Genomic DNA, 10,690 nt, shown 5'->3' with positions numbered 1-10,690 from the left:
TCATGAAGCACAATGCCTCCCTATCCTTTGTTTGGTTCCAAGAACATCTCATGTTTCAAAACTCTGATCATCTCCTAGTTCAGCCAGTTTGTGTATCGTGCTAATTACTAAATGTTAGCACGCCAACACGTTAGATCAGTGGTTCCCAACCTGGGGTCCGGGCACCCCTTAGGGGGTGGCAAAGATCACAGGGGGGGGCGCAAGTCTTTATCTGGTTTAAGATTGAGGTAAAAAAAATAAATATATTTGCACATGTTAAACAAATTTATAATACACTAGAATATATAATGTACACATAAGTCTGTATAAAAACTAGATATTTTAAAATTGTAGGCAGGCTACTTAGTAGGCCAAACCTCCGGGACCTCTTAACCTGGGACCCTTGCTGTCATCAGGTCAGCTGCTAGCTGCTATCATCCTCGTTTTTCCTGCCGCCACGGCATCACTCTTGTACTAATGAAACATTCATAAAACAAGTGCTGATAACTCCTTTGTATCAAAAAAGAAAGTAAGGCTCTATCTCGAGAGTTACCTCAACTCCGGTTTCGGGGGGGGGCTCAGCTTTTCTTAGACATAAGTAGGGGGGGGCGGGCGCCAAGGAAAAAAGGTTGGGAGCCACTGCGTTAGATGGTAAACAACGACAAGTAACATGACGCCTGTTAAACATCAACATGTTCACATTGTCATTGTGAGCATGCTGACGTTAGCATTTAACTGAAATCACCAGAGCATGGCTGACGTTTGAGAATAAAGTCAACAACTAAGAGTGGTGTTTTAAATAGTTCCAGTGTGTATATTTTAATGCTTCGTGGATCATCAGCAGGCTTAAGGCATTGCTCTGTCTTCATACATGGACATCACACAATCCACAGTTAGTAGTAAATACAGTACAGGTTAAGAGGAAGCACATATCTGTCCTAACCAACAGGACTCATGTCTCACATAATCTGACAGGGGGACAATAGACACACACGCACACGCACACACACACGCACACACACACACACACAAAGGTTCATAAAAAAAATTGGTTAGCACAATGGAATTACTTGCACCACATTGCGACCGTCCAATTTGACTTGAGGAACACCAACAGTCACAAAACCTATCACAGAGAACAGTTCAGGTCAAACCAAGACACACTTGCATACTTTGCTAATATTTTGCACGACTAATTTTCACTGTTTTCCCAACCGCTGCTCCATTGGTTAGGTCTATCAAGGCAATTAAAACACATTAAATGTTCACGTTGTACATATCTGGCAATATCTGCTCATACCACCGGATACTGGCACAGATAGGCACATAGGTCCATGTGGAAAACGGTAAGATGCCTGTCTAATTCTGGTCCATGAAATGCTTCTATTTATTTATCGAGGATGAGAGAGTTCAAGGCATCTAAATGTTTTTCAAGCAGGTTCTTACATTGTAAATCTGTCACTCCCGTCCTGTCAGCGCTACACAAAATGTTTTTTGTTTTTTTAAATGGAACGACTTAAGATGGGAGGGCACGGTCCACACGCACAGCAAATCCACTCAGTGGATGTTCATCAGCTGACTGTACACATGCTCTAAGATCTGAGAGTAGGCCTGATCTTTGGGAGCGTGGCAACTCAGAGAGCCCTAAGGAAGAAGAGAGAAAGTTGTACAAGTTAGGTCTGCTGGAAAAGTTTTAGAACGCTCACCTAATAACTGCCCATCTTCTATAAATCATCCTACCTTGATCTTGTCCATCATGGTCGTATCAGGACACCAATACTGGGTGAACTGGACGATGTCTGGAGCTGTCCTGTAGTAGTCGACCAGCAGCATCTGTGGAGGAAATACACAGATCTTTTACACACAGGATCTACAGTATATTGAAAAAAATAATCATCACGCAAATTTGGATTTCTCCGCAGTGTTTCTGTAGGGCTGAAGCTGCAGTATCCGTACCATCTCATTGAGAACATCACTGGTGAGAAAGTTGTCCTGTACGTAGGTTACCTCTACAGCCACCGGGATACCGTGGTCATTAGGCCGTTGCTGCAGGAAGGCAGATTATGTGTTAGTTTAGCAGAAACATAAGTGTCAGAAAAGACTAAGTGACAAAGCAGGCCCATAGCCAGCCTAATTTTTTGCATTCATTTTTATTTTGGGGGAATTATTGGCCATCGGGGGGTAATACTGATGCCTGTGTCCTCACCTCAGGCGGTGGTACGACCCAGAATGGGGTTATTGTGGACGCCACCCCTTGATTCCCGTGATAATACGGTCCTGAAAGAGAAAATAAGTTAAAAGCTGTTTGGCCTGATGGTCAGAAAGCCCAGGTTTTGATGAGACAACCACGGTTCATGGTAATGGTGACGCGTTGACATGCCGTGGCAAATACTGTAAGTTGTTGCTGATTTAGAAACTCCACATACATTTCCCTTTTAATACATCCATTACCACGTGGCTACAATCATTGTGGAGCAGCTCCTTTCGTCTACTTTCTTCTTACATTCATTACTCTCGCCTTTTTTGCCTTATTTTCTAGCGAAACAATAGAATAAAACTGAAACATTTATTACCTTTTCCATTACCGTCATTCAAATGCTGCTATACACTCTAAGGACACTTTACCCCTCATAAACATTTCATTCAAGTGCAATATTTGTATCCTATGTTACCAAATGTTCCCCATCACCCTATTCCATTCTTATACATAGCATAATTATTTAGGTTGAATCTCATGGGTCACTATTTCGGACATACACTTTTTGTAATTGCATATATTGTAAAGAGACCTTTTGTAACTCCTGCTTTGTAATGTATATAGTAATTATTCAGCAATACTATTCAATACTACATCATTTCCTGGCAGAGGATCAATAAAGTGTCTGTTATCTAACTGTTTTCACAGCTCCCTGCGGACAAGGTTTTCACAGAGAATTACAAAAATCGATTGCATCAATGTAGCCTTATGAAGGCAGGCGCTTACCACAGATGATGCCCAGACAGGGCTGGAAGCCGTTGTTCGAACCCTGCAGCCTCAGCTGATGGTCCATCTGGGAGTCGATGTCCTGCAGCGACGGCAGAGCCGGACCGCGCGGGTGACTGTGGTACCAGCCCACCAACGACAGCCCGCGCATGAACAGGTTCTGGCAGATCTGGAGCGGAGTCAAAACGACAGAAGCCGATTAGAAGAAGGAAAAAAAAAAAAGGCCTAACTGTCTGTTTTCACTTGAGTAAAAAAGGGATTTAGAATGGACTTTGCTAGTTCACGGAAGAAGTTCAGCAATAACTGGATAGACTTTTCTCATTTTAAAAGCCTAAATTCGAATATGTAGCTCAATTTGTTTTTTGTGGCGGTCACAGTTTGGCTTTCGACTGCAAAGTTTGCATTTCATATTTGTCAAGGAAAAACTCAGGAGCAACACAACTCATTTCACATACGTGAAGAAGGTTCGGGAGACCTTGACGAATTACGCAGAAGCATTTAATGAAGTCTCAGTCGAGGAGACAGTTAGGCAGGCAGGACAGTTTAACCACGACGTGTGATTGTGCAGTGCCTGTCCCAACTCTCTGAAGTTCCTGTCCTCCTCAAGGTCTATTTAAACTCATGCTGGAGACTTAAAAACACTGGATTCAAAAATATAAAATACAAGATGTTTCAGTGTTCATCCATTTTTAATCCAGTGTTTTTCAAATTAAAGCTTTGTTGAAACTACAATTACCTGGATGCATAAATGACTCTCCATAGACATCATGCTGGAGAGGTTACGTTGAGCTGAACGTTGAACAAAGTTACTGCAGGCGCCGTGAACACAGATACTAAGTCGTGTGGCTGGCCCACCGACCTCCAAAAGGAGACAGCCCTGAGACAAAACCCTTATCATGTAGCGGCCTACGTAGGCTCTCTGAATCTGTAGATACTGGAGATAGAATCTTCTCGTCCCCTGACCTGTCTTCAACCTCCCCAAGTTCTCTCACACTACACCACTCCTCGGCTCTCTTCACTGGTTACCAGTTGCTGCCCGCATCCGCTTCAAGACACTAGTACTTACACACAGGGCCACAAACGGATCGGCCCCAGCCTACATCCAGGACATGGTTAACCCTTGTGTTGTCCTTCGGGTCCCAGTGACCCGAAGGACAACACAAGGATTATGTACTTCCGTTTACTTTGTTGAGAATTGCTCTCTAAACAAGGGTTAATACAGGACCTTAGTTCTTGTTTGTACAGCATTTTGGTCAGCTTAAACTGTGTTTAAATGTGTTCTAGAAATAAACTTTACTTACTTACTTTACAAGAAACAGGGTTTAGAGAGCAATTCTCAACAAAGTAAAGGGAAGTACATAATCCTTGTGTTGTCCTTCGGGTCACTGGGACCCGAAGGACCACACAAGGGTTAAACCATATACCCCAACACGCCCACTTCGCTCTGCATCAGCCAAACTGCTTGCTGCCCCCTCACAGCGAGGAAGAACTAATCACTCAACGAAATCCAGACTGTTCACTGTCCTGGCTCCCAAATGGTGGAACGAGCTCCCCACCGATATCTGGATGGCTGAAAGCCTACACATCTTCTGCCGAAGGCTAAAAACACATCTCTTCCGACTACACCTCGGATATAAAAAAAAAAAAAACCTTGAACCTGCACTTTTATTTGTCTCTTTGTAGCTTTGCTTATTTAAAGCTAATGTACTTGCAATTACTACCTGTTGTCTGGAGTTTGAACCTTCACAGTTGAAAGCACTTAATTGTAAGTCGCTTTGGATAAAAGTGTCTGCTAAATGACATGTAACATGTAACATGTAACATGTAACCTGTGACCTATGAATGTGCTGATGTTCTCTGAGCTTTCCCTTAGTCTCATCATACCACAACATGGTGTTTCCTGGAAATTCCACCACAATATTATGTTAACTGATCCACTTTCACTGGCCGAAAAGGCAATACAGTATATTGGTGCACATAATCTAAAAGGAATTACACCATTTTGAGATTTCACATTAACCCTTGTGTTGTCTTCCCGTCAACCATGAAAAAAAACACTTCTGTTTTGTCCCTATCTCAATGTTTCAGTCACTTTTTTCAAAGTTTTGTATTTTACATTTGTTTGTTTTTTTCATTGTTTTGGTCACTTTTTTCAACATTTTAAATCGCTTTTTTCCAATGTTTTGGGTGCTTATTTTTGACGTTTCATACGCTTTTGACCATTTTTTTTCATCGTTTTTTTGTTGTTGCTTTTTTAAACGTTTTGTTGTGTTTTATTTATTTATCGAAGTCCCATATTTTCTGGTATTAAAAAAAACGGGTCAAATTTGACCCGAGGACAACATGCGGGTTAAGGTCTTTATCCCAGGACAGGCCGGTCAGAGCTTGTAACTTGTATCTTCAAACACTTGTGTGTACACTTTGGGATTTTTAACGTTGCTGCAGTTTATATTTTAAGATCGTTAACAGAAACAAACTAATATTTAGACCTAATTTAAGTGCAAAAATCTCAAAAACACACTCAGCACTGTATACAACGTTAACTTCCCAATGATGGAAATTTAAGAGTCAGTTCTTTGGTTTCTGGCTTTTGGAAAGACAGGTGCATGACGGTGACAAGTGCTGGCTGCTGAAATGTCCTGCAGCACAGGAAGAACTTGTGAATTTTTAAAATTCACCTTCATGTTTTCTAAAGGCATACATGCTGTTAGTGCAGACTACTGATTCACTGTCCATGTGTTACCTCCTCCTCAACAGCTGAAGCAGAGTCTCTGTCTGCCAGCCTGGTCCGACAGGGGAAAGCCCTTAAGACTGTCAACACTGAAATACATCGAACACAGAGAGAGAAAGACGCTGGGGTTAAAGATGGCTTCATTATCTTCTAATGTATATTTCTTGCGGTCACTTTCTCATCTTACTCACGTTGCGTATTTGTATCCCACCGTCCTCCGAGGTATCCCACCACCTCACTGGTAGTGAGGTGACAGTGGAAGTCCTGATGAGGATGAAAAGCATGTAACTAGGGCTGGGTATGGTTCAAAAAGTTAGATACCGGTACCGATACCAATACCGTAGTCTATATGCACAACGTTCCACTTCCGGGATTGCTTCGGTGCCGCGGGAAATTCCGCCGGATGCATGTCTTTTCGCCGATGTCCGTTTCCTTCCGCTTTCTTTGTGTTGGAATTTTAAACTCCGGTCGATTTATGAGGACTGCGGTTAACTGCTCCTCAGATCTCTGCATGGTTAAATCAAGACAGCCAGCTACACTATCTGTCCAATCTGAGTTTTCTCTCGCACAACTAAAACAAACCAAAACAAGTTCCTTCCGAGGCTATTTTGCAGCGGAGCTTAGGGCGGCCATCACGATTGCGATTGGTTTAAAGAAATGTCAGTAAACCAGAGCATGTTTTTCTCCCAACCCGGAATGCTGTGTGGACTAGCCAGACCCTCCTCCGCAGCGCTGTGGAGGAAGGTCTGGCAATGCGAGAGACTACCAATATCGTGACTTCGATACTGGTTTCCTAAATGATCCTTTTTTCGAATTTTAGAAAACGAAAATAAATTACAACATTACAGAACAGGTCTTTGTATTGATGTTTCAGCTCCTACTACGTGAGCCACCTCTGTGTAACGTAGAGCTTTTCCTGCGTGCCTCTTCGACTTGTATCGTTAGGCAGCCAATCACAGACATTATTAGATCTTGGTAGAAGCATTCTGCATGCTTATTGGCTCACTCACGCTGATGAGATTTACTCCTCAGGTATATTGGGTATTGAAAGACGAGGCATTTTTCGATACTTGATACTTTAGAGGCGATTCGGTCGGTGCCTAAAAGGTATTGAAATCGGTACCCAGCCCTACAGGGAACTACGTATCTTAACTGTTCAAAGGTACTCAATTACCCTGTTTTGATGTGGTTGATACGTACCATTAGCAGCAGGACATTACTGGACACGGCTACATTAAAAGGCTGGAATCTGTTGATGGCTGAGAAGGCCGACAGCTCCACGAGTGTGTGTGGATCTCTGAGGATACAAGTTAGAGTCTATCACACTCATGGTTCAACTTAAAACTACGTTGATCCTTCAGAATAAGTCAGTACCTGGCAGCATCCCTGGTGCCCAAGGTGCAATATCTGACAGGAATTCTCTCTCTGTCAGTTCTCCGTGAAACCATTAGGTCTGTAACAGTTAAGATGGACATTTGATTTCCACTTTGTTGAAACTAAAATAAAAACAATCATGAAACTTGTATATTGAGAATAATACCATTTAATCCAGGTTTGCTGTTCTTGTTCTTCTCATCTGCCTGCACAGCTGTCTTCCCTTCCTCTTCATCCTCATCATCATCCTCCTCGCTCACCAGGCTCTGGCATCACAGGAAATAAACACCATGTATGACATAGGATAGTGTAGATACAGCGATACAGACAGTATAAAAGTATAACACATTATGTGTCATTTTTGCATCGAACTTGAGTCCTTATAGTCTTTCATTTTTAAAACAAGTGAAAAGATTCCGCCAGTGAAGTGAGAATATTTCCAGAATATTTCATGTTTCCAATGTAAATCAACTTGTTTCAAGTATTTTCTAAAATCAAGTGTCATATGTCTTTATTCTTTATTCGAGAGCAGCAACCCCCTCTTTATTGAAATATGTTAATTACAATGGAAACTCTCCTGTACCTGCAGATGTTTTCACTTCTTTTAAAAAGAAAATAGACTCTCATGGGAATTAGTTACAGACAAAACCGACTTGATAAGATGGAGACATTTTTAAAGAAAAGAATATATTTGTTTAGCTTTTCATCCTGTTGTGCACTAGATACTTTCAGCTCTTCAGGCATCTAAAACTCTTTTTAAATGAAACCGGCTCACAGCTCACGTCCACACTGAGGCCACAACCTGTGACGAGACTTTATTTTTATATTAACAAAGTACTGTTCTTTTGCCTCCGTCCAACTGTACAACCTCATTGCTTTATACTGTACTACTAAAAAGTTTTAAAGGCTTCATCTTATTTAAGCTTCATCATTCCCTCCTAAAACCAACTTTTTCTTGTTACTAAACCATATAAAAATAAGCAGTTTAGAAGCAGTCTTTTCATTGTTCAAGCCAAAATTTGGGTCATGATGTTTGACTTCGACACACATTAAACTTGATACCGCTTAGGGTAGTATGTTGCCTCGGATATGTAAGGCAATATACTGACCATAGTAAGAAAAATTTAAAAGTTATGCTCTGCTCTCACCATGTCTGCGCTGGGTTGGTACTTGTGCAGCCAGGTGGTTTTGTACTGGACCAGCTTCTGTCCCCGGTAGCGTACAGAGGCCCAGCCACAGCCAGACTTCTTAGCTGGGTTGACCAGACGTTTGCAGTGTGTTGCCCAGGCACTAGGGGAGTTAAAAATCTGGCCCGTCTCCACCCACCTGATTTTCCCATCATTCAACAGGTCTCCTATAAAGTTCTTACCCTGAAGGGAGCAGAAAAGAGAGACATCTTAAACCAAGAAACAAGACATGTATGAGAGTTGGCGCCTTCAAAAGCGTGTGTGTATTAATATCATGTCAGGTAAGCTTGATATGAATAACAAGTGCAACCTCACATGACACAGCACTTTCATAAATAACGGATAACAACATGCTTACTGTACCCAGCTGTTATGTGTGTTATTACCAGGTAGTGGATTGCTAGCACGCCATCCCCCGGCTCCACCAGGCCATCCTTGAGTAGCACTCTCAGGGTGATGCCTCTCCGGGTCAGCAGGGAGCCCCGGCCGGAACTGGACCGCAGGTCTGCCTCCTCCCCTCCACTCAGCTCCTCCTCATCCTCCTCTCCTCCATCCTCCACCACCTGTGGAGAGCTGGGTGGCTCTGAGCCTGAGGAAGCACACACCACAACACACACACACACACACACACACACACACACACACACACACACACACACACACACACACACACACACACACACACACACACACACACACATATCGATGGATCCTAATGTGCTCAGGTCGCTGGAGTGATATGTGGGTGCAATAATGCTAACGTTAAAGCATGTATAATGTTTTCAGGTCATATCACTCAGATCTGTATTAAGTTACATCAGGAAGAAAGCCAAACAGCCATTATTTGAACTATAATGACTTTATAATGAAAGCTCCACTGTAATGGAAGCCAGCATCATTCATAATTGCAGCAAGCTAAAATGATAGCACTCCTCCTATCATGGTGAAAGGAATATCAAGGGTCCAAAATAGGCAAAATATATTCTAAATTGGCATTTCATTAATTACGGCTAAGCTATGCGGTTGGCCTTTTGTTTCCACCTCCCATTAGGCATGGCTCTCTCCGCAAGAAGAGGCCTGTCCCCCTGTTAATTTCCTTCAGAATTACAATTAAACCCCTCTTTTATTATCCTCACCCATATCTCTGAAAGCGTCGGAGAGCGCCTTTAAATCCAACTCGGTCAAAGCTGCTTCTTTTCCGGGCACTTGAAGCTGTGCGTGGGTTGAGCTGCTCCGGGGAGATTTTACAGATAGCCTACACTTCGCCACACTAGCTCCGGCTATTATTCAAAAACATAAAATGAAGGCGTCTGTGGCTCTGCGGTGTAGTTTCCTTGTTGTGTTGCTTTAATGTCAGTTCCCCTCCCCTTTCTTTCTCCCTCTCCCCGTCCTTGTCACTCTCCCTGTGTTCTTCTGAACGGCTGTCTGACGTGCCATATGCCGGTCTATATCTGCCATTATTTACACATTCATGAGGCTAAAAATACCACACTGACATTATTAATGTTAAGTAATGGGTTGGGATTGTAGGACATGTATTATGTTATTGAAATGTAAACAATGTAGCGATGAATTAGCGTTTCCTCCGGAAAGATGAAGTGGTCGCCCTGTGCGCGTGAGCCAACCGCTATTTGGCATTTAGGCAGATTAAAAGTAGCCTACATCCTGAAAATGATGGTGTATTCATACCATAGCCTATGGTCGGTGATTCGTATGGTGTTATAATACGACCCTGTCCCGTACTATGTTGTACTGTGGTTTTACTCCACTAGGCTACACCATAGACTGTAAAGGGCTACACCGAGATGTTCCTTCTTTATCTCCGAAAAGAAGCACATTTACCGGGAAGCAGCCTGCGGAGGGCAGCAAATCTCCAGCACTGGCTTCTCAAATGGCTTCAGTTCCTGTTACCTCGAGCCTACCTGGGGTTATTACAGGCCTACCACACAACAGGAAACACCCGCATTTGTTTGGCTCCAAAATAGTTATGTGGTCAAAGCAACGGTTCAGCAGTAGTGGAAAGTAAGTGCACATTTACTAAAATAGCCTACTCTAGGTTACAATTTTGAAGTCCTACTTGATAGCCTAGGCTACTGTATGCTTCTGCTCCAGTGGGCTACTTTTCAGAGTAAAATTCAGTTGACATTTCTGTCAACCATTTACTTGACATATAGACCTATAGCCTGATTTAGTTTTCACATTTACTGTTACACAATAATCATATTAAATCATTTAAAACTGCTGATTAATAGCACATTTCTGCCCTTTTGCTTGCAAAAACAGTAGGCATAAACAAAGTATTTTCTATTCCATTCTATGATTCATATTAGATATTAAACTATCCAACAACATGGCTAGGTCAACTTGTTATTGGACCTGGGGGGAAATCTTGTTGCTGAGGCCCAATTGCCCGTTGCTTGAATACTTTCAATAGCA

The 10,690-nt window shown here is 42.4% G+C and overlaps 1 protein-coding gene across 1 annotated transcript; it reads right to left on the bottom strand.

Annotated features, from left to right (window-relative positions):
* Positions 1-767: 767 nt before the first annotated feature.
* On the bottom strand, positions 768-9,567 carry mpnd (MPN domain containing). Its single transcript, XM_039812468.1, has 13 exons — positions 9,391-9,567; positions 8,641-8,843; positions 8,216-8,437; positions 7,234-7,333; positions 7,068-7,146; positions 6,894-6,990; positions 5,885-5,957; positions 5,706-5,782; positions 2,963-3,131; positions 2,186-2,256; positions 1,936-2,025; positions 1,720-1,812; positions 768-1,623 (listed from the first exon to the last, which is right to left on the bottom strand). Exons 1-13 carry the CDS (start codon positions 9,392-9,394, stop codon positions 1,537-1,539), a joined length of 1,365 nt encoding a protein of 454 aa, XP_039668402.1. The 5' UTR covers positions 9,395-9,567; the 3' UTR covers positions 768-1,536.
* Between the last annotated feature and the right edge of the window lie 1,123 nt (positions 9,568-10,690).

Source organism: Perca fluviatilis, chromosome 9 (genome assembly GCF_010015445.1).
Source record: "Perca fluviatilis chromosome 9, GENO_Pfluv_1.0, whole genome shotgun sequence".
Taxonomy (NCBI): domain Eukaryota; kingdom Metazoa; phylum Chordata; class Actinopteri; order Perciformes; family Percidae; genus Perca; species Perca fluviatilis.
This window is presented reverse-complemented; position numbering and strand designations above follow the sequence as displayed.

Excerpts from the sequence above, each read along its gene's own strand:
- mpnd (XM_039812468.1), bottom strand. Across the intron at positions 8,438-8,640 it reads TGCTAGCAATCCACTACCTG|GGTAAGAACTTTATAGGAGA; the intron begins GTAATAACACAC and ends TGCTCCCTTCAG. Across the intron at positions 5,783-5,884 it reads GTGGGATACAAATACGCAAC|TGTTGACAGTCTTAAGGGCT; the intron begins GTGAGTAAGATG and ends GATGTATTTCAG.